At 36.5% G+C, this 24,767-nt stretch overlaps 1 protein-coding gene across 1 annotated transcript; it reads left to right on the top strand.

Annotated features, from left to right (window-relative positions):
• Window positions 1-5,086: 5,086 nt before the first annotated feature.
• LOC141430554 (protein takeout-like) lies at window positions 5,087-24,747 on the top strand. Its single transcript, XM_074091307.1, has 5 exons — window positions 5,087-5,541; window positions 19,172-19,412; window positions 20,623-20,756; window positions 22,048-22,197; window positions 24,051-24,747. The coding sequence occupies exons 1-5, from the start codon at window positions 5,439-5,441 to the stop codon at window positions 24,200-24,202; spliced, it is 780 nt and encodes a 259-aa protein (XP_073947408.1). The 5' UTR covers window positions 5,087-5,438; the 3' UTR covers window positions 24,203-24,747.
• Window positions 24,748-24,767: the final 20 nt, after the last annotated feature.

The following is a 24,767-nucleotide window of genomic DNA, read 5'->3' as shown; positions in this document are numbered from 1 at the left end:
AACGTGCGTATATTTGATAGTGATAAACTTTTGACTTACATTCGATAAAACTAATTGTTTTGTGTAAGATATTCAAGTAACTGCGTAAAAAGATAGTTCTTTCTAGGCAATTAAGCCACTACGAATATTAATTAAACATGTATGCTTTTGGAAATTAATGTCATTCAATTTAAATTTAGACGACCGGATAGCCAAGTGGTTAGAGAACCTGACTACGAAGCTTGAGCTCCCGGGTTCGATCCCCGGCCGTAGTAGATATCCATAGTACAAGCTGTGTCGTGTCAATAATGTACCATGATGAAAAAAAAACATTATATACGGGTGATTATCTCAGCGAGAAAATTTGGTGGCAGAGCTGATAATTATGGTGTGGACTAATTGTTTTAGAGGTTTAATTTTTTTTCTAAAAAGAAAACACAAATTTTTATCTTAAGCCAAATTGCAAAGTTTTATAAAAGTCATTCATGTTTATTAAAAAAAATTTTTTTCATTGAAATCATAATTTTGGTGTGGCGTCCAGTATCCGTTGTTCTTGATGAATGTCTATGATAGAACCATAACATCCATTTATTTAACTAAAAATGCATTGTATTTTATTCTTCATTAGTTCAAGTATCTTATAACAATATATAAATAAATATTAGTACATGAATTTATACTCAAAACTAGGCACTAAAATTTGTCCATGTGAAATTGGCAATTTTGGTGGTAAATATTGAAGATGTTTTTGTGGTCGAACGAAACGCAATAAGACCAACAAACGTGTATTAACCTGTGCGTTTAGTTCCGCTCCTGCACTGAGCGATGACACACGTCCCATATCTTGCTGGATCTGTCCGCCAAGCACGTAAGTATCTAATTTTGGTGTGTTAAAATACTTTTTAATGCAATTTTGGTGGTGTATGTAACTAATGACTTAGCAATACTTGTTTTTGTATGAAGTATATGCGAGGCATGTTAAAAGTTTCCTTTTTAAAATATTAAGTTAAATTGGAAGTGAATGATACGGCTTTGTTTTTAATCATTTTTTTATGCACTTTTTCTAATTTTGGTGGATCAATTTTGGTGGTTTTGGTGGTAATTTGAAGCCCACCCACATAATTATAATTTCATTTTTAAGCCTTTTACATTTAAAACTTTGCATTTACAACATTATTGACTCAATGCACTTATTTCAAGTAAAATATAAACACTTAGATACCTCCTTTACAATAAAACTAAATTATCACTATTTGCAATGAAACTTAATTAATTTTTTTAGAATGGCTAACCGCAAGAAAAAACAATCAAGAGAAGAAGTCCTCGAAAAGAATAGTACATTGTGTCTTAAGGGCGATAAACAAGGAATTACGAACGAGAGTCTATTAGAAGCCCGAAGTCGAAGACTGAGCTTTAGTTAGTCGATGTTCGTAATTCTAGTACCGCCCGTGCGACATACAATGTTTAATGTATATTTGTAAAAGAAAAACTAATATTTTTTCAAAAATTGCCGATACCGCTGACTACGCTCATAGCAGCGCCAGCCTCCGCGCCGCCCTCCCCCAGCCTGACCATGCGCCCGACGTGCTCCTGCACGCCAGCACGACCAGCACGCCATGCAGTATCACACTCATTTATCGACCTTGGGCTTCATGACAAGAAAATTAGTACCGGCAATGACTCATTTACCGACCACGGGTTTCATGACAAGCACATTAAGGTCGAGGGTTTTATTTGGGGGGTTGCAACCATAGTAGCCTGCATGTTACGACACTGTTTAAGAGCAAGTGTGATGAAAATATAATTGCATTATCATCGACTTCGGGCTTCTAATAGACGCTCGTTCGTAATTCCTTATTTACCGCCCTTAAGACACAATGTACTATTTGTTACTACGAGTTAAACATTGTATTTTCGTAGAGATTTTGGTACAATTAAAACGATTAATAAAACATTTATTTTCTTTTATATCCAGCAGACAATTTGATCAAGAAAAATGTTTTTTTTACCTTGAATTAGCACAAGTACATCTAATTTTGGTGTAGATGTGCAATTTTGGTGGCCAATATATCTAATTTTGGTGGGTACAAGCAATTTTGGTGGTAATCAAATTACTAAAATCATAATATCTTCAAAACTTCTATTTATAATGAAGGGCCATTACGACACAATATTTATTATGACTTGTAACGTATTGTTGATATATCATTTTGACTCGGACAACAAAAATAAAAAAAGCCACCAAAATTAGGTAAATTTCAAGCTTGTGAAATTCACCCATACGGCAAAAAACAATAAGGTAACGGCGCCTATTACCGGGGTATCGAAATCGACGGCCATCACCGCGGCAATTTAAAATACGCATTTTATAATCAAACCGATAGATTTGTTAAAAAATATATTTTACACGATAAAAGCTTATTTAGTCGACTCACGGATCTATGAGCGCTAGTGTATGTGAATGAATCAAAGATCTCCCAATTCGTGATTTTCCGAAATGGCACCGACGGAAGAGGAATTGCCATACTAACGCGTCGGGACGCTAACTATCTATATACCAAATCACATCTTAACCGGTTCAACGGTTTGGTCGTGATGAAGTAACAAACAAACAAACAGCTTACAAACTTTCGCATTTATAATACTAGCCGATATCCGCGTCTCCATCCGCGTAAATTTCGGTTTTCACTATCCCGCGAAGACTATGCAATTTTCCGGGATAAAAACTATGCTATGTCCTTCCCCGGGACTAAAATTATCTGTATACCGAACTCCATCTAAATCGGTTCAGCGATTTAGACGTGATGAAGTAACAAACAAACAAATAAACTTACAAACAAACAGACTTACAAACTTTCGTATTTATTATATTAGGGTGTATTTCGGCTTTATTAGGGTGTTTGAGCGTGTTTCGACATACATAGGTACTCGTAGGGAAGTACATACTTACCTTAGTCGCTCTCTGGACATGATGGAAACAGTCATCTACCTACTTAGATGTAGAAAAAAAAACTAGTCAGATTTTAGTGTTGCACTTGCACCTAATAATACTGGACATAATTAGTGCGCAACAGTTGTCAATCGGATTTTTGGCCATTTAATCCCTTGGTCACGCTAAAAATTGAGAACGACTCCCGTTTTTACCCATATATTTTTAAAAAGTTTTCTCATCGTTTAGACCAGGTTCTTACGGCAAAAAATCAAATTTCTAAGTTAACTTAAAAAAAAAGATAAGGCCGCATGCCGCACAAATCGTTCCTATATTTCGACACTGTCAAACTCAAAGGAACCAAAATTTGCAGGGTACAATACAAACAGTACTTTCCGTTGACCTTAACATATCTTAATATTATATAATTCTTCTGTATATGTGTTTGTCACTTAACTTCTCCTAAATGGCTGGACCAATTTAGATTACATTTTGAAGGTAAGTTTCAATAGGTTCCTGGATGGTTTGAAAACATAAGGTAATCTGACCCAGTAGGTGTGGCGCTGCGTCGGTATGCTATCATATTTAATGTACTTAGTGTTGTTTTCCTGACAGGACAACATCAGCAGCCGGTTTCGCTAGTAGGAAAATAAAATAGGACCGCATTCTGTGAATAGTATTGAACTCAGAAAAGCTTCCAAATTATGATTCTGAATGTTGCCAGGAGGTCCGGTGGTCCATTTTATTTTTATACCTGAACTCAAGAAGACATTAATATCTAAGGCGTATTATAAAGTTAATGATTATATCATGGACAGGGATATTTGGAAATAATTCCGATCCGCATTAGCGATCCCTTCAAATAGCGAACCTACTGTGTTAAAAATAAAGTTGTGTTAAATACTTGTGATGTATAGATATCATTTAATTATATTGTACATCTGTTTAAAAAAATATACCTCGTTGCGTTTCTTGCCGGATTCTTCTCAACAGAGGTTTTTTCGAACCGGTGGTAGATTTTTTTTTGACATTCATAAGTGCTTGTTTTAGTCTAAATTGTATAAAGATATTTTGACTTTGACTTTGACATCATGTAAATGGACTGAAAAATGCTAAAGCCATTTTAATAATTATTTTCCTGACAATATTAAATTTTTACATGCTTTCATTTAACTTGCAATGTATGTATGTCTGTATGTACAAATGTGCGGGTCAAATCTTGCAAGTTGAATTTGACCCACTTCCAGTAACTGGATTGACAAGAAATTTGCCATACTTATATCAGATACTGAAATCCTGGTGGTCCAACTAGGATCGTCTCTGAAGGACGGAACTCTTCAACGGTTAAAATGGCATCGACTTGAAATTTGGCACGGAAATGTAGTTTAGATGACGATAAAAGTTCAACCAACAAAAAGTACAGTAAGCAAAAAGATTGTATTAAAAAAAAAAAAATAATGAAATACTTTTTTCTTATTACTAAAAATAAAAGTTATCAACTGACTCGGTATATGTTTAAAAACTTGTAAAAAAAATAATGTTATCTCGAAATTAGTTATTAAAATGTTCTAAAAGCAATTTTTTCAGTCCATTTAGATGATGTTAAAAGGGATGGGGTATAAAAAAAAATGAACCACCGGATCTCCTGGCAACATTCAGAATCATAATTTGCAAGCGTTTCTGAGTTCAAAACTATTCACAGAATGCGGTACCCTAATTTTGCATACGCAACTTCCCTTGGCGCCTACTCTATAAAACGCTACTTTCAGTATCTAATCAATCATACCTTTAAACGAGTATATCTTTTATTATTATTCTGGGATCTCAGAAACGGTTCCAAGGATTTTGATAAAAATTGCTTTTGGTTTCGTGTGCCAACAACAATCGATCTAGTTTCGTCTTATTTTTAGTAAAAACACTTGTTTTCGAGTCTTAGACCGAGCGAAGCTCGGTCCGGTCTGCCAGGTAATTTTAAATTAAAGTTAACAAATACTTCGCTACTTGTATTTCCTAAGTTTACTTTGTATTTAATTTTGCGCAACAAGCGGTGAATTGAAATAAGGGGGGGTCCAATTGGCTAATCCCTTGTGCTCATTGTTCCGGGCACTTGCGAGTCTCGCATGACATAACCATGGGTGAGCTGAAATTACCGTGCGTATGCGGCGGGAAATTCGAGTGAGATTAAAAGTGTGATTCGTCGGGCCGCGGCGCGAGCACATGGAGTTTGTAGTTTGTTTGATGGCGAGGTGGGGGGCGACGAGGGATGACGAAAATTACCCGAGAATAAAACACATCGTCTCTAGGGCTTTCACTTCAAACAAAATGAGACACGCGCCCGCCGGCGGCTCCTCCGTGCACACGCCCGCCACCTGCCCAGCGACGAGCCAGCACTTTGCATTGTAATTTTTCTTCTGTCAAAAACGAAAACAGTAGAAATATTTTTGTATTCGTTATAGTACGAAAAAGTGTTTTTAATTTGGTGGTATCGAATCTGTATTCGCATTGATTTGTTAATAATATTTTCTCGAAAATGAAAATGGCTGACCGATGCCTGAAATGTCTGTTGATCCTGTGCCTGGCAGTTATATGCCACAACGGAGAAGCGGCGGAGAGCGACAACTCCCTCACTACACGTAAGTTACTCTAATGTAATCATGATAACATGCCGGTTATCTATATTTTTAAAATTATGGCATTATTTGGAAAAATTATTCAAAATTAAAAAAAGGTTTTTTTTATGCTGTTCAATGAACTTGTGAATCTAGTTCTAGAAATCTTCTACCAAATTCATGTTTGTACGTATTGTATTTCTTGATATAGTTACAGACAATAACATGTTGTAACAATTTATCCCTTTCTTTATTTTTTTACTTTGTATGTACATATTTCTATTTCAATGCATATTTTTGTCAACCTTATCAGCTCTATCATCTTATTGATAAAGTTAATAGGTAATACCATAAAAATTCGCTACCAGATTACTGAAAGAGAAGTAAATAAGTAGTTTAAATTCTACGTTTGAAGCGATAGGATAAAAAATCCTTCAGAAACTTACGAGTGTAAGCTAACGTAATACATAGTTACATAGGTATGCTAACATTTTGGCATATCACTTCATTAGTAGAATATTTATAAATTGAGCACCAAGCTATTGCATCGTACAATAAAACTAACATAACGTGCAATAATATAATAATAATAGATAGATATCTACGGGTATCCATAAAAGTTGCAAGCTGTTATTCTACCTGGCTGTATTACCTGACGTTATTGCTTGATATTGCGCTGACTTAACGAGACAAATGGTGTTACAACTTTTGTGTTTGACCTATTGCATTTATACCACGGACTTAGCTCTTGATTTTTTAAATCTTAATTGTACTGCACCTAAGTACTTATGGCTTAAATAATCAAACTATTTTTCTTAAATTTGTCTAATCGATTCGTTACATTTTAAATTGCAAACAAACGGGGATAAAAACAAAATATTGCAAATGTCGAAGATGGAAATTTTGGAAATAATTAGCATTAATACCCATTGGAATTATGGATCTATAATAAAAATTTTGGGTTTAGTAATAAATAAAGAACATAAATCTTTTTGTCTACTGTTTTACTGCGATAAAAACTTGGCGACCAGTGGCTTGCAAAAATTAACTTCCTTTAACTTGTTGTATGTTCCCTTAAAGCTAATGGAAATTAAAAATAACACGTTGCATTGTAGAGATAGATAAAATATTTGTAGACTTCAAAATCAGCCAAAGATCGGAGTAATAACTAAATCGAAACATAACTAAAATAATAGTAAAATGTAAAAAAGGGCAACTTAACTAGGTATAACATTTGCTAAGTAGGTATTTACTTTTGATGTTTGGTTTTATTTTTCCTCATTGCTACTCAGCTCAATACTAAGAGCTAATCGAGATATAAAGAGAGATTGAAAATAATAATTAATTCCAAGCTCAAACCAGTTTTTTTTAAATTTTTTTTTATTCCTGGATGGCAAACGAGCAAGTGGGTCTCCTGATGGTAAGAGCTCACCACTGCCCATAGACACTCGCAACACCAGATTATTCAGATTCAAGTCACGTCTATAACGACCAATAAAATTTAAACAACTCGTACAAAAGGCTCGACAAGGCTGAAACAGGTCATCTTTTGCCCTACACGATCATGAAGCGATATTTTATTCAGATCATGCCTAAATGTATTGTTCTCTTTTTTGGATGACTCAGTGACAAAACCCATTGTCATAAGAAAATTAGAATGATTACAATAAAAAAGACACCTCCCTCCTCATTAGTTAACTGCCTAACTAAGATCTCTCTACCTCACTATGTATGTGGGTTGACCGACGAGTACCTACCTATGTTAAAGTATACAAACAATATTTATACAGGGTGTAATCGTTAAGTGAAGCCAGGCGATGATTTCGTAAATATAACAGATATCAGAAAAGTTTAAACTGATATCGAAAGTACGTTACCCAATGAGTAAAATCACATCAATAACTTTTTTTTAAACAAAATATTTACTTCAAACCCTCCAATACATTTAGTACGCCGTTAGTTAATAGGATTTAGTTTTAAATGCCTACTCATTTCACCATTATTATAATGATTCATGAATTCTTTTATTTTATCCACATAGGTATCCAATGGGTATCCATATCAATCAATAGGGAATATTACTGCAATTTTCTGCCAACAGAGTGCAGCACTAGCACAAAACCGTAAACAGTTTTTTGAGTATCTTAAATGCTATGGCGATACGAGTATCATATTATTTCAATTAAATTTTTGGAAATATAAAATCTATCGTTACTATTGATGTAAATATCATGTTATTTTGTTACTAATAAATATATCATGATTTCTATAAGTATTGATTTCTATAATACTCTTTGGTCATGATCTGTCATGGCAACAAAATATAAAGAGAACTGACGTCCCTGCGCAGAGCTTTGGCTAATAATATGCCCTATTATCATTTTCAAATTCAAAGAAGAAATCATTTTCTTCCAACTATGCTTTAATTTCATCATAACCGCAGTAAATACCCAGCAAAAAGCGGGACTTTTCTGCTCTAGAGCAGAAAAAATGTATGAAAATCCTTTATTGCATTGTTTTAGAACCTTGCGAATTTTCCGTGTACATTTTTTGAGAGTGCGAATGTAAATTTACAAAAATGGAATCATCGAGTGCTAGTGACATTTCTTTCCTATTATTTGTTTAGCTTAGCATGAGTTTTTTTTTGTCTACTATTCCTGTAATAGTTGAAAGAAAAGCAGATTATGTACCTCGCATTAAGTAATTTATATTGCCTTCGTGCTTTTTAAAGCCCTCGCTGACGCTCGTGCTTCAAATTGGCACTCGGTGCAGTACTAAATAACTTTCTGCTTGGAGCAACAATCTACTATTATAAACGTTGAAGAGGGCCCGTCAATGTATCGCACATTGAGGGCGTCACTTCGAGTAACTGCTGACACTGCCGCAAACAAAATATGTACATATATGTTTGATTTATTATTTCATAAAAGAGAGTTTTATTATTTTATCACAGTTTATTCATGTAAATAATTAATCTTTAACAGTTTTATCTCTTACGATAGGCAAACAGCCTCAAGGAACGTCGTGGGTACTAAATGTATGGGAGCGTTTTAATTTAATACCTATTTAATATTACTTCTTTAATTTAATAAAGTTATTAATGTGATTTTACTCATTGGGTAACGTACTTACGATATCAGAGTAAAATTTCTGATATTTGTTATATATATTTACAGAATAATCCCCTGGCTACACTTAACGATTACACCCTGTATAAACAGTCAGAAAAATAAAAAATAAAAATCGGTCAAGAGCGTGTCGGACACGCCCAAGTCCAATAGGGTTCCTTTAACAGTTTAGATTTTAGACAGGTTGAATATTTCGCAAACACATCACTGAATCGAAAAATCGTCAATCGGCAACCCCGTAATGGTTTTAAAAGCCCTATCCAACGATACCCCACACTATGGGGTTAGTAAAAAAAATCAGCCCCACTTTACGTCTGTGGGAGGTACCCTAAATTTTTATTTTATTTTTTTATTTTACCAATGTCGGCGTGACTGATATGTATATTCATGCCAAATTACAGCGTTCTAATAACATCGGTCTCTGAGCTTAGCCGCGGACAGACAGATAGACAGCTGACGGACAGACATGGCGAAACTATAAGGGTTTCTGTTTGACTACGGAACCCTAAAAACAGGCATGCTTTGAATATAAATTAAAAACCTTTAAGTACTCAATAATTAAAAATAATAAAAATTATTATAGCAATGAATCAAGAATCTAATTGATATTGTTATTGTAGTAAGTAGGTAGGTGCCTACTATTGACAGGGAAGGTAACCTGGAAATAAAGGATAAAGTTACGCTAAATAAATATTGTTATGGGGTAATCCTTACTAATATTACCTATAAATGCGGAAGTGTGTGTATTTGTATGTTTGTCCGTCTTCCGTTTCACGTGATTTTTGGCATATCTAGAGATAGTTTATGGGCCTGAGAGTGACATAACTAGGTTACTTTTTATCCCGGAAAAATGCACAGTTCCCGAGGGAACAGTGCGCGATAACCGAATTCCACGCGGGCAAAAGCTAGTTTTTAAAAATATATTACAGAAAATACTATTACATTATATTAAATGTAGACAAACTGTGTTAAATTAGACATGCCAGAGTAGTAAGAAATAATACTGCTCAAGTACATTTGCACAAATACATGCCTGCCTAGTCAAAAATATGAGAGCAGTAGTTTTGTGGCCTAATTCTGTAATAAGCGGCACCTTTTTCCACTAATTGAGAACTCCCTGATACAAATTTCCAATATTTTCTATTACAAAATAGTTCAATACCTACACCTTGCAAAATTCAGTTTAGAACTTATTTAAAAAAACCGGCCAAGAGCGTGTCGTACACGCTCAGGATAGGGTTCCGTAGCCATTATGAAAAAATCTAATAATATTTTTCTAAGGATTTCGTATTGTGTACTGAACCTGCCAAGTTTAGGTATATTTTATACCTTAGGCTGCTATTTACTCTTAAACTATTAATAATTCATAAGCAATCATAGCCGCTATAATGTTCCTTGTAAATTTGATATATTTATTACAATTCTGAATTTTTTCCACCCTACAGTTTAGATTTTAGAGAAGGAGGAGGGGGGGGGGACGCTCGATTTCAATGAAAATTTACACTTTAAAGTTAAATATTTTGCAAACAGATCACTGAATAGAAAAATTGACTTAGCAACCCCCCAATGGTTTTCAACGATACTCCACAATATAGGGTTAGACGAGAAAAAAAATCACTTCCACTTTACGTCTATGGGATGTAACCTAAAAAACTTTTTTTTACTTTTTTTTTATTGTACTTACCACTTTGTCGGCGTGACTGATATGTATATTCATGTCAAATTACAGCTTTCTAGAACTAACGGTCTCTGAGCTTACCCTCGGACAGACATGGCAAAACTATAAGGGTTCCTAGTTGACTACGGAACCCTAAAAAAGTCATATTTGTTGGTTTGAGCTAAGGTCCACGCTCACAGCTCTAAAGATTTTGAAGTTTTAACTTAATAATGCGTCACAGAATGTTAGTTCCTGCTAAATGTAATTGTGCAAATACCTACGCGTGTGTTGGTCTCATGCGTCGGTCGGCGCGAGTGTTTGCTCGCGGCGCCCGCGCCGGCGTCGGCGTTGCGCAGCCGCGGACCATGCTCGTAATCGCTCCACCCGACCTTGGCACGAATGAGCTTCAAAATAGTCAAATCATAGGACAACAATAGTAAATCGTACACATTAACACCCTGCATGATTACCCTCATTTGAACTGACTAAGTATCTTATTTTGACACTGTGAAATGGCATGGTAGGTATACTTATAAGTACATAATTATTTAAATCAGGCCAAGATCATCGCGATTTTACAAAATAATACTAATTTACTTGGTCAAACATATGGACAAAAATGTCTAGTGAAATGAAACGGGCACGTAAGTAATTTGTTCAGGTATACCTAATTTCATTTACTTAATTGCGTGTGCTCGCAAAATGGGATTTTAAAAGATTGAAGCGGTGCGACTACCTACTGCCATTTTTTTTTTCAAAATAGGTAGGTAAAACCTATTTTCTGTCACTTAAATTAAGATTTGTCACTTAACTGCGATACTCTAATTATTATAATATCTATCCCTAAGAAATATATTGGTCATCAAATTAATCAAATCCGTCTCTAAGTATGAGTCAGATTAATGTAAACCTGTATCCTAAATTATACTTAGTTTGATCATCAAAATTCGATTACCCTAATAATAGATCTGTCACCTAATAAATAGATCAGTTCCTTAATTTAATGCTTCTATCTATTCTACTAAGGCAGGTCAGGTTAGACACGACGACGAGCGAAGCGAGGAGGATGTTAGGTAGAACTGCGACCTGCAGTGCGCGAGACGAGCGAGCGAAGCGAGCGTGCCGCGGCAGCGGCCGGCGAAGTGCCAGAACCGAACATTGTTTGCTAATCCTTGTAAGATGAATATAAATGTTTGTAGTAGGTACTTGAGTCTTGGATGTTTGTATGTATTTAAGTATATATATATATATGTACTCGTATGTATGTCTACCTGTTGTTTAGCACCCATAGAACAAACTTTGCTTAGTTTGGGGCTGGGTAAATTGGTGTAATTTGTGAGAAGATATTATTATTATTATTTTATTCATTGTATATCATTATCGTCAAATTTCAGTTCAATTATTTGATGATCAATATTATTTCCGAGTAATTTTTAAATAATATTTAGGTAACCGTTATAATATTATTTGGTGATTCAATTTAGGTGGCAGATCTACTATTTTAGGAACAAATATTATTTATTAGGTCACCGAAAACGCATTTATTAGGTGATCAATAAAATCATACCCTTATTAAATCAAAGCTGAAAGTAGCACATTACATATACCGCATTTTTAAAAATTATGATTATACTATTTACGAGTACCTAGGTACGTCTTGGCTTTAGTAGAATAAGTATTACACAGAGTATTTTTTCTTTATCGGTGTGAATAATATAAAAATATACATTGTTTGCGTATTTACATATTATCTTTCTGCAATGATCAAGTTGCGTCGTCAGTGAAAGCACGGCCAGCGAGAGCCTGCGGTCAAGGACAATCACTGACACGCGTCCAATAACAAAGAAGACGTTCAATTCGGAAGAAAATTATTTGCAATAGATTTTATAATACAAAATAAACTGTTTATATAAATATTCGGTTAAATAGATAGGTTTTTGCAGAAACCAATATTGTATTATAAAACAGCGTTTGGTCACGACTTTGTCCGCGCAGAATTCTGTGGTAACACTAAACTTGTTTTCATCTCTTTCATTGAATAAAGATTTTACTCTGCTATCGGCATCGGAGTTTTTACCGCGTTATCTTTTATCATTATGAAGATTTTTGCTATAATTACGGTACCTACATAGCCAACTTAATGTCTAGCCCTGTAATTTTAAAGATAACAAAATTGTTATACTCTTCGGGATTGATTGTACTCGTATATAGTCGCTATGCTCACCAGGTTTTCAAATTGCGGAATTTATAAAACTTTCCATCCTTTTTGAATCCCCTTAATGTCTAAAATATGTTTTAATACCTACCAGATCATTTTAGTGTTTAGTCCTATAAACTTTGAAAGTAGCGTAATCCTTGATAATACTTTCACCCCCTATTTAACCTCTTGGGGTTTGGTGGGTGCGTTTCACAAATACGTATTTCTTTATTTTCTTATTTGTATTTTTAATACATAGTTTTTAACCCCCGACGCAAGTGTTATAATTTTCACCGCTATGTTTGTCTGTATCTGTCTGTCTGTCTGTGGCACCGTAGCTCTTAAACGGGTGGACCGATTTGAATGCGGTTTTTGTTTTATCAAAATCGGTTAAGCTGTTTTTGAGATATTGAGCTTTGTAGTGACAAAGTCGGGGGGTTTCCAACTTTTTGTTGGTTAGGTTATTGTAATAGTACATTGTGTCTTAAGGGCGGTAAATAAGGAATTACGAAGGAGAGTCTATTAGAAGCCCGAAGTCGAAGACTGAGGGCTTTAATGAGTCGATGTTTGTAATTCTAGTACCGCCCGTGCGACATACAATGTTTTTCATCACATGGTCGTTAAATGAGTCATTGCGCGTACACATTTACTTGTCATGAAGCCCAAGGTCGGTAAATAAGTCAGTGTGCGTACTGATGGCCCTGGTCGCGCTGCTGCGCATGGCGAAGCAGCAGGACCACATGCACACGCGGCTCAGGCACATGCTGAGGCAGGGGGAGGGCGGCGCTGCCAAGAGCGCAGCCTAAGGTATCGCCAATATTTGGAAGAATTATATTTTTTCTTTTAGAAATATAAAATTTTACTCGCAAATGTGATAAAAATAAATAAATAAATAAAATAATATTTATTCACAAAGCCAAAAATATAACATAACAAAATACAAAGAAAGAAACAGATCAAAAATAATTTGTGAAGAGGTAAAGGATTCAGCAGAGCTGCTGGTTTTCGGTCCTCACCTTGAAGAAGGAAATGGTAGTGTGGCTGAAAATAAGCAAAACACTACCTAAAACATAATAAAAAAAAGAAAAAGAAAAATCAATTCCATACCTACTACCTACCTATTTTAGTACAGCACATTTACATCTATATAATAAAAACAAAGAAAAACATTGTTTGTCCCACGGGCGGTACTAGAATTACGAACCCCCCCTGCGGCGGTACTAGAATTAAAGCCCTCTGTGTTCGACTTCGGGCTTCTAATAGACTCTCGTTCGTAATTCCTTATTTACCGCCCTTAAGACACAATGTAGGTACAGTGAAAAGTTTGTAAGAAGAAAGAATGAGTTGATAGTTTTTAACTACTAGTCCAAGGGTTATGGGAGTAGGTACTTAATATGACTAAGTATACCTACTGAGCGGCAAAAAATCTGGCCCTCAAATGTATACAGTAATAGGTAATTTTGTATGTAGGGTGGGCCAAATTTTCGGCCGCTCGCGCGGAGTAAGTATATTTTATCGAAAATACAAACAGACATGGATGCATAGAAAAACCAGAAAAAGAGACCTGGGGGCCTACCATGATCTTTTCATAAACGATCGAAATTAGTACCACAACGTTTATTTCTCAGAGCTGAGTCTCAATGGTTTACAAGTGAATGAAATACCGATATTGTCTCTGGTCCGAAACTAAAACGCTGTCGCGAAAAGGATGCCGCTATATGCAAGCAAACCAAATATTGTATACAAAAACCTCTTTATTTAGAAAACCATAACTATGTCATTCCGTGTTCTTAGCAACCGTTGTGTTGATTACAAATAAATGTTTACGCTGTCACTAATCCACGAGTCTCTTTTCTCACTGAAAAATTAGTTTTATCGATGAGGAGTTAAGAAGCACAATGTCGTGAGTAGGTACCTATGTAAAGTTATAAAACTTAAATAAAAGTTAAAAAGTGCTTGAAATTTAAAAATATTCCAAGTAAAACACTTAAAATTCCAAAAGAATTGACAGAATGAGTAACTTATACTGAATCGCTAAATTTGACACTGAAGCGATTCAATCCCCACTCAAGTTAAGCTATGCATACATATCTCAGGTTGCTTATTTCTACTACGCTACTTAAGGAGCAGCACTAGCGACATCTATGTTTCGCTCTCATCGAGAGACGTCACATTCTTTCGGAACTAAACGCTCACCCAGACAAAGAGATGTCGCTAATAAGCAATCAAATTATGATTGTTTTTTTGGAGTTTTTGAGGACCTGGGTTCGATTCCCAGCGCTGGTCTCTTTTTCCGGTTTTTCTGTGCATCCATGTCTCAGTTTGTATTTTCGATATGGTTTCACGGGATACCCGTAAAAGTAACAAATTTGGAGTTGAAATAAAAAATACAAAAAGACTCCGAAAAAAAAAACAATCATAAGTACTTATATTTTAATCACTCAACTTTACTTCGCATACACGCAACTGCCGGTCGCCCTAATAACAAACTTAATTTTGCGTAGATGCTGAGAATATTCCATTCTACCTCTACTTATTTGTCATTTGCGCGTATAGCAGCACCCTGTAGTATCTTCCCTGTTGTTTCACAACGAGCGGCCAAGTCGGTGGAAGAGGTCGGCTCGGGCGTTTCGCTCCGGATTATACTATTACAGCATTGCGTCAAACGATCTGCCTTCATTACATCACTTAGAGCAGCACTAGCACCAGTTTGTACTTTTTAGGGTTCCGTAGTCAACTAGGAACCCTTATAGTTTCGCCATGTCTGTCCGTCTCTCTGTCTGTCCGCGGGTATTAGCTCAGAGACCGTTAGTACTAGAAAGCTGTAATTTGGCATGAATATACATATCAGTCACGCCGACAGTGGTACAATAAAAAAAAGTAAAAAAAATATATATAGGGTACCATCAGCCAAATATGTGGTCTACCTCCCTAAAGTTGATAATCGTTTGCATGTCATAATACAATAATGCCAGTAGACGTGTCTGTCAACTTGAAAGTTCGACTTTAGCGACATATTCATTTGATAGGATCTTGTTTAAAAATTTATAGACCACTTATTTGGCTGATGGTACCTCCCATTATACTTAAAGTGGGGGTGATTTTTCTCGACTAGACTAGACTAGTGTGGGGTATCGTTGTATAGGTCTTTTAAAGCCATTAGGGGTTGCTAAGACAATTTTTCTCTTCAGTGATCTGTTTGCGAAATATTCACCTTTAAAAAGCAAATTTTCATTAAAATCGCGGGTAAATAGCAGCCTAAGTAAGATATAAAATATACCTAACTAAACTTGGAAGAATCCGTACCTACACAATACGAAATCCTTAGAAAATAATTATTTGATTTTTTCGTAATGGCTACGGAACTCTATCTTGGGCGTGTCCGACACGCTCTTGGCTGTTTTTTTTATTGATATAGCTACCGTGGCAAGTGGCAAGGCGTTGTAACAACTCTAACTCAGGTTTCTCACCTTCGGGTTGCCCAACGAAAATGTTCAATCTACGCCACTGTGAGGTGTGCTACCTCCTTTTCCTCACACTTTCTCATCAGTGATGTTATTTCATGTCTGACTAAAGGACAATGGCCTAAATTTTTCCCGGGGGAATATGGATTTACATATAGTTTTTCCTCCCCAGGGAGGAACAGTTTAAGCGGCAATTATACTGAGTCGTTCGCCGCATGGCGCACGGTAGTCGGCCGCATTCGGCGAGCGACAGCTGCCACCGCCTTAATATGGCCGCTGCAGTAGACGGACAGACTAATGTAAAGAAGACGTTCGTTCACCGCAGTAGTTTGAAACAAATTCGGCGACCGCATTAGGTGAACGACGCAGTGTAATTGCCGCGTTAGTTTTAAAATTTGCAAACAAGTTAGTAAGTATACGTCATTTCAGACTAAAGAGGTTTCAAGTCAGCCAACGTTTTATCTATATCTTTAAACTTAGCAATGACCCAATTTTACACCACAAAACTTATCTAAGTTTCATGAAAGTTCGTTATTTTTATATTTACAAATTAAAAAAAATGGTTTTGAAATAATTTATTTTAGTATTTTTTTTGCATGTTGGAAGAATCTGGCCGTATGATCATTCGAATTCTAAACTAAACACAGTTCTTAACACTATCTATGGTAGACGACTTGAAATAACTGCCAATCAGGGGGGCTACTACGAAATTCGAAAATCGAAGTGCGTATCGTATCGCTGACGCTAATATTATTTAATACGAGGGTGAAAGGGACGGTACTATACGAACTTCGATTTTCGAATTACGTATTAGCCCCCTGTATTGACCGGAAGCCCTTATTTTATTCAGTTGTTTTCTTAGCGTCTTTCTCCTGCCAATCTGTGAAGTGTTTAGTTTAGACGCAAAATACATACTCGTAATTTTATTTTTTGCAAGTATTTCCTCGCAATGTGATAAAAAGGGGACAAACTCGAGCCCTTAAAATCCCTCTGTCTTCGGCGCCGGGCTTCTAGTAGACTCTCGTTAGTAATCCCCTTCTGACGGCCCTTAATGTACTATTAAATGTGTTATGTAGGTACTATTGCTATGTTAGCAATAGAATTGGCATTAGCCTGCAGTAGAGCTAATTAATCCTCTTAATTATCTTCTTTGTTCGTCTCCAAATGCGAAATCAATTATTATTTATTTATTAATTATTATGCACCTACTTACCAAATTTATTAACGTTGGTTCGCGCCTTAAGACATGACAACAACGGAGTCAACAGACCGAATCATTCTCAAAAATACTTATAACGCTAAGGTTGGTAAAAAAAAACTGGACGCTTATATATGTTAATTGCGCTCGTTGTGCTCGGTGTTGCACACAGATGATGCAAAGGTGGCTCATCTTTCATGTAATAGGTACATTGATTATCAACCAGACAATCCCAAATTGAGATGCAAGGACCTGTTGTTAATGACGAGAGTTGCAAGACTTCGCTCGTCTTCTTCGAGATTGCTGTTGCACAATTAAAGTAACTTTTGTCAATATTACCCTATATAAATAATGTGGATGAATTACCGAAATATTTCAAAAACAAAACTACTTATTTGACTTTACTTACATTGTTTCTTAAGCTTACAACGATTACAAAAAGGATAATTTACAAACAAGGATCGCGTAGTGAAAGAGTTGGTTCACACGCGAATGAGTAATTTCATCTCGGCGAAATGTTAATTTAGGTTTGCGGGTCGTGGCTATTTAGCTAGTTGTATAACACTTCTTATGTAACCAGTGACCTTGTGCAAGACTTTAGTCGATATACGTAGAGTTACGACTATCGTTCAAGTTCAACTTTATTCTCTGATGTGATCTTCGCAGTTCATCACTTTGATTAAAAAACCATTACAAAAACTACTAAATATGTAATTTCTGAGTAGGTACTTTGAGATAAAAAAGTAGGTGTAGTGCCCTAAGCCCTAAGCAATCCACGCCCCCTTCCCCCCATCCATAAGTAACAGGAACCAGCCTTACCTTTTATATCCCAGCAATTTTTTTTTGGTGCTGTTTATGGTGCCTCTCAAGACGTGATGCCCTAAGCAATTGCTTAATTTTGGGCTAATCCGGCACTGAGTAGGTGCGAAACCTATATTGTTATTGCTTTGGTGATTTATGAAAAATAAAGTAGTTTTTTATGGTTTAAATGATTTGAATACTTATCAACTGGAATCCCAATTAAAGAAAACCGACATATTTATAATCACGCGTGATAATTGTGTAACCCACGGGTTATCCGAGTGACAATTACTGCTTGGTAAACTTAGGTATTTGTCTGCGTTTGAAGGCCATGATATTACTTAATCAAATATGTTCAAAAGTGGCAGCCCAAATATTGTGATAGGTAAACCACCGGCAGCATTTCTCAGCTCACCTTGCCGCTTACGTCAGCGCCGGCACACTTCGCGCGTTACATAACGCGCGCGATTATCACTTATCGCAATCGCATTAAACCTTAAATTACTGATTAACGTCTAAGTTATTCTGTCGCATTGCTTATTATTTCGGGTAGCAGCAACGATAAATTGAAATTTTGTTTAAAATATCTTAATAGTCTTGCGAACTCCACTCCACTCTTGTATTTTAATATTCCTAACTATGACATTAAGCAACTTTAAAACAGGGTCAGTTGGTATTTCTGCCCTATATTACAAAATGCTACGGGTGAACATTTCTTTTCATATGTCATATTGAGTAATATGACATTTTGGTCTTGTAACAACTGTCTGCCTACTCAACTCACTACACCACGAGGTGGTAATAGTCATTCAAATTCCATTGTATTTAAATCTGCAATGAACTTGAAAGCTACGGCGTTTCCACAGCGATCGTTTTTAAAGAATATTTTTTTTTTATGTGCAAGGCAAGAGTATCTCAGGGCTTCTATAGACTTCTTCTACTAAGGACTTACTAAGTAGGCAGTTCCAATTACGCATAGATACATTTCAAATTTATCGAAACGGCTAGGCAGTTTTTATCCCCATACTATGCTAAGTACAATCATCAAAAGCGCTAAGAGTTGTCGAAATATGATACGGTGTAGTATACCTACACTACCCAGTAGCCTTTACTAGAAGTAGTACGTAGGAGTGGCCAAAGGGCCAGCAGACCTGGTGTCGCGATGGTACATATGTGACTTAAGTTATGTAATGTGTTGATCGGTTGTAGCGGACTACATCCTGCCGTGCAGCCGCAGCGACCCCGCACTGGACGCGTGCATCAAGCGGTCGTTCAACCACCTGCGGCCGTACCTGGCGCGCGGGCTGCCCGATCTGGGCGTGCCGGCCGTCGAGCCGCTCCTCATCGAGCGCCTGGTGATGGAGAACTCCGCGGGGCCCGTGCGCGTCACCGCCGCCTTCACCAACATTACCGTCGTCGGGCCCAGTAACTACACCGTCACTAAGATCAGGTAACTTCGATGCATCCGCGATGATTTCACGAGTCCACACATCAAAAGCCACGTGAATCCTGATCTTCAAATAGCAGTTAAACTTGAATTTCACATTTTTCCATGGTCATGGTCAGGGTTTTCTTATTTCAATGATTTGATTTATGTTTTGATGTGAGGTGCTCTTACGGCCTTATATGTGCGGATTCTATTGATGGGTTTCAACAACACTCATTATTATTCAGATTTAAATGTCTGTTCACTGATTCAATTGCTGAAACATTTTATGCGATACTGCGATTTGTACATTATTGTTGTTGCAATGCAAGTGTGTCTTATTTTATTATAAAATGCTGCTACATAAGCAATTTTGATTTGCTTTAACATTTTGATACGCATAGCATACTTAATGTTGGGTTTTACCTTTGAAATTGGCTACCATTTTTATCAAACTGGTCACTTCAAACTAAAGGCTATTTTATATGAAAATACCTTGAAATCTCTAATGTTCACGCGTTGTCCATACTCGCCTAGTAATCATAACCACGTCAATATTTTTTTTCCATATCAAACTTGATTGTAATCCACGGGTTCCACCTTTCGATCTTGCATCTCAAGCCTGTTTCGCTTTGCCTGTCTTTCGTGTGTTTGCGTCGTTGAATGCATTTCTCATCAATCTGAGCAAAATGTGGCCAAATGCTTGTGAACCGCCGAGTGTCTAATCGCAGAGGAGCACGCACCGTAACTGTTAGCCGCAGAGTTGCAACACGTACCTATCTAATTGCACAGAATACAAGAGTAGGTACGAGTACCTACTTATTATAAATGTATTCAAGTTTGCTCAATAACCCATTCACTTCATCATCTCGTATTGTCTAATAATGATGTCGCGAATATTAAAGGCGTACCGTACACGGTTGGTGGTGAGATATGATGGAACCCACAGAAGCAATTTTCCCGATATAAATTTTCAGATATCTACTTCAGGCGCTGTATAAAAATCTGAATCATATAAAATTAAAAACAGCGAAAACAGGTAACATTCTTCGTAGTTCTGTAGGGATAGACTCATTTTTATGGTTGTTGAAAACGTGCTGGTAATGATAAGGCCACCTACCGTTTTTAATGACGCTCTTCGAGGGAAACCTACAGTACCACTACCACAGTGCTAACAGTGTCTTTTCCAGCTGACGAGTGAAGGCGTTGTGTTGACGTGAGCGTTTGTCGCCAGGTCGGACCTGAGCAAGCTGCGCATCGACATGGGGCTGGTGCTCCCGCGCATCGAGATCACGGGTCGCTACGAAGTGTCCGGGCAGGTGCTGCTGTTCCCCGTACGCTCGCAGGGAGACTTCTGGGCAGCATTTAGTAAGTCCCTCTACATCTTAACACCACGGCTTAAAAAGAGTGGAAATAAAATGGAAGGTGCTACTTTCTTTGCTACTATTACATTTTTGTCGCAAAACGCTTAAACATGGTAACAATTCCGTTTGTCGTTTTTTTTTTGCACAGTTTTCTTCCGTTTTTGCCATTTTGGCTCCGGAACCCCGGAGCCAAAATGGACCGGACAGTTTCGCTATGTCTGTCTGATTGTCTGTCCGTCCGCGGCTTTGCTCAGGGACTATCACTACTAGAAAGCTGTTAGCTGTTGCATGGATATATATGTAAACTATGCCGACAAAATGGTACAAAAAAAGTTAAAAAAAAGTTTTTTAGGGTTCCTTCCATAGACGTAAAGTGGGGGTGTTTTTTTTTCATCCAACCTTATAGTGTGGGGTATCGTTGGATCAGTCTTTTAAAACCATTAGGGGTTTGCAAAGACGATTTTTCGATTCAGCGATTTGTTTGCGGAATATTTAACTTCAAAGTGCTAATTTTCATTAAAATCGAGCGTTTCCCCCTCTAAAATCTAAACCGGTGGATGGAAAAATTTGAAAAAATTCAGGATGGTAGTAAGTATATCAAACTTTCAAGGAAAACTATAAGGGCTACGTTTGCTTGAGAATTATTAGTAGTTTGAGTAAATAGCAGCATAAGGTATAAAATATACCTAAACTTGGAAGATTCCTTATAAAATACGAAATCCTTAGAAAAATATTACTTATTTTTTTCGTAATGGCTACGGAACCCTATTTCAGTTGTGTTCATCACGCTCTTGGCCGGTTTCTAATAAGTAGTATTGTTTTATGTCGTACCTACTAAACAGAACCTAACCTTATCTTACATTTTGGGTTTCGTACCTCAAACGGAAAATCTCCTGGGCCGGTGGACTTGTGGTGCAAAAATCTGTTTCTGTGATTCAAACACAGGATATAAGTAATAGGTAACGTAACAAATACTTAGATAAATTACGAAATTTGGATGGGCAAATTTTTGGGATACCCATGGCATTTTTGTACACTTCCAGGAGAATTCTTTAAAATCTCGGAATTTCAACTGCCAGCACTAATATTTTCTTTAAAACGGTTAAGTTTTTCGGGTGCGCCTGACGTGATTCGAGCCAACTGAACCACCCGAAAATTAAACAAATCAAATTTCGTTGAGCAAACTTACTACTGTTAAAAGCAAATAGTGCCAGCACTAATAGTTCATACTTACAAAGTCGCGGGTAAAAGCTGTTTCTAAAATAGTTGTTGTTATGGCCATATTATTATTCCAGTCGACGTGGCTGCCATCGCGAAGGTGTTCGGCAAGGAGGTCGAGCGCGACAGCGTGCGCTACATGGCCGCGGACCGGCTGCTGGTAGACTTCAAACTGCGCAACTCCCGGTTTAAGGTCCGGGACACCGTCAACCACGGCAGCGTCATAGGTCAGTACACCCGCAGAACTAGTAGGGTAAAGTCAGGGTAGATGCCACGCTTTTTTAAATTACCTACTATTTCATTTGTAATCTTATTTTTCATTTGCACTTTAGTTGCATCGGTACATATTTTTGTTAATATGTACAGATTATAAGCGATTTTCACGGACCTCAATATTTTGGAGCATCTATCCCATATAAGAGTTAATTGCTATTCATTCGCGAACCCAAAGTAATAATAATCCGTAAAGTGGCACTCGAGCTATTATTGCTCAAAATGTATTATTGTAAATATTGTAATAAACAAATAAATAAATATCATGGGACACTTGACACCAATTGATCTAGTACCAAACTAAGCAAAGCTTGTAACTATGGATAGTAGGCAACGGATAAACATACTAACGTGGTTCTAATCTAATATTTCACTTAAGTACTCTCAGTAGTACATATCAGCTACACAACATTTTAAGCCGTTGATGAGCTGCGCAAAGGCTTGTTAAGCGCTTAACTAGCCCGTGTAATGCCAAAATAGGCCTCAAATTAACCAGCATTGAGCTATTTAATGGCTGATTAAAGGCTGCACACCACAACAAATTTATTAAGTATTGGTTTATCGCTCGCCCGCGGGAGCTGTACAATTTACCGGGATAAAAAGAGTTCTTAGTCTTTCTTAGCGTCTTAAACTATCTCCTTACAAGGTTCATCAGTTTCATCACGATCGGTTGAGTACTTTACGAGTGAAAGCGTAACATACAAACAAATATATAGGTACCTACACACATTCGCATTTATTTATTTAGAACTACGGTTAGGATTATTTAGAATTATTTGGTTACTTATGATAACGAGTATAATGGCTCTATCTTCAACACACAAGTTTGCAACAAACAAAAACTGAAATCGAATAGTGAATACTCGTTCCGTTACTAAGCCACTGCTCAGAAAGGCTTCATTTTATTTTACGTAAAAAAACTTTAATAAAAACTTATATGTTATTAATTGCAAACTAACTGATCAATAAACATTTGGACATTAATAGTAGATTGTTTAACAAGGGGCTAAAACAAGCCACAATGACAAGAGATGTTTTATTTAGTCTCGCGTCAAACACACTCTACTTTTCACTTCGAATGCGAGGAAAAAAAAACAACGTTCTATACAAAATTACTTTTTTACAACGTATGCTCAATACGAGTATTTGATGGACATATTCAAATAGCAAAAAAAATGGTTCCACGGTTTTTTCTTTTTTTTTGTAAAGTGACGTATTAATTAAATGTTTGCACATTTAGCCAACAGATTCAAACTTGAAAACTATTTTAAAACTAATTGGACTATGCGTAATAAAATGTATTCATCCTTAATATAAATAAATTTTCATTCGTTTTTTTTATAAATATTTTTGCACAGTTATCATCTTGAGGCTATTTGAATTTTGAATAGATGGCCTGTCCATTAGTCTTGACTACGATGTCTCGACGACGTACGTTTTTAAAAAGTAATATTGTAATTTTGAACTGAACATTGTTTTTTTTCCTCGCATTCAAAGTGAAAAGTAAATTGTTTAACGCGAGACTAAACAATCATAATGCCACTCGAATTATAGCCAAGCATTTCGTGTCATTATGGCTCGTTTTAGTCCCTTGTTGAACAATCTACTATTGAATCACCAAGTCAAGCGGTTAAAGACCGCGGTGGTTTAGCCGTAGTGCGGCTTTGCGCTAAATACATAAAAATAACAAATTTCAAAACCGCAACCATTTACAAAGTCTGTTAAAAAGGACGGTGATCAAAGAATTGCTAAATTTAATTTATCAGGCTAGTTGCATGGGTGCGATTTTTGTGTTGGTCAATTTCAGGTGAAGCCATGAACCAGTTCCTGAACAATAACGCGGCGGAGATCATCGAGGAGATGCGGCCGGCGGCCTGCGTCTCCATCGCCAAGCACTTCCAGGCCTTCCTCAACGCCGCCTTCACCAAGGTGCCCATGGACGTCTGGCTGAAGCCTTAAAACCACCAGTAGTTCCTTTTAACGAACAGAATACTACAGAGTGGACGGTGCGGTTTCAAAGTTCAAATGTTGCGGTTAGAAGTTGGGACTTATTTATAGATGCTGGATTCATTATTATAATGTAATGTAATAGGAAGAAGTCGACGTTTCTATAAATTGTGGCTGATATTTAAAGTGATATTTTCACTTATTTTTTTAGTATTTGTAGATGTCCAAAGATAAACTACTTGTCTCCGTAAAAAAGCGTCCTACGGCTGAACAAGTCTGTTTCTAAAGAGAGTCTCACTAAGCGGATCTATATGTCACTCTCCATTATAAGTAAACTGTTTCTTATTATGTATACAAACATTTTGTATTACATATGATGATGACTGGTTAACAGCACTTGCTAACCCTGTTAACGTGATACCTAGCCATGTTTTGGGCATACTTATATTTTTAAGGTTTATTTATTCAAGTTACCCAGTGAGCACTTAAATTAGTTTTGTAAGTACGTATAAATAGCAATTATATCCTAGATCTTAATAAAATTTATTAAAGAGTTACATTGTTTTTGGTTTATTTC

The sequence above is a fragment of the Choristoneura fumiferana genome, chromosome Z (genome assembly GCF_025370935.1).
Source record: "Choristoneura fumiferana chromosome Z, NRCan_CFum_1, whole genome shotgun sequence".
NCBI classification, from domain to species: Eukaryota; Metazoa; Arthropoda; class Insecta; order Lepidoptera; family Tortricidae; genus Choristoneura; species Choristoneura fumiferana.
Note: the sequence above shows the minus strand (reverse complement) of the source record. Positions and strands in the feature narration are given on the sequence as shown.

What these genes read in the sequence shown, in the direction of transcription:
- LOC141430554 (XM_074091307.1), top strand. Translation starts at nt 5,439, where the DNA reads ATGAAAATGGCTGACCGATGCCTGAAATGTCTGTTGATCCTGTGCCTG. An exon ending in CGACAACTCCCTCACTACAC is followed by an intron (nt 5,542 to 19,171) that starts GTAAGTTACTCT and finishes GATCGGTTGTAG; the next exon opens with CGGACTACATCCTGCCGTGC. An exon ending in TACACCGTCACTAAGATCAG is followed by an intron (nt 19,413 to 20,622) that starts GTAACTTCGATG and finishes GTTTGTCGCCAG; the next exon opens with GTCGGACCTGAGCAAGCTGC.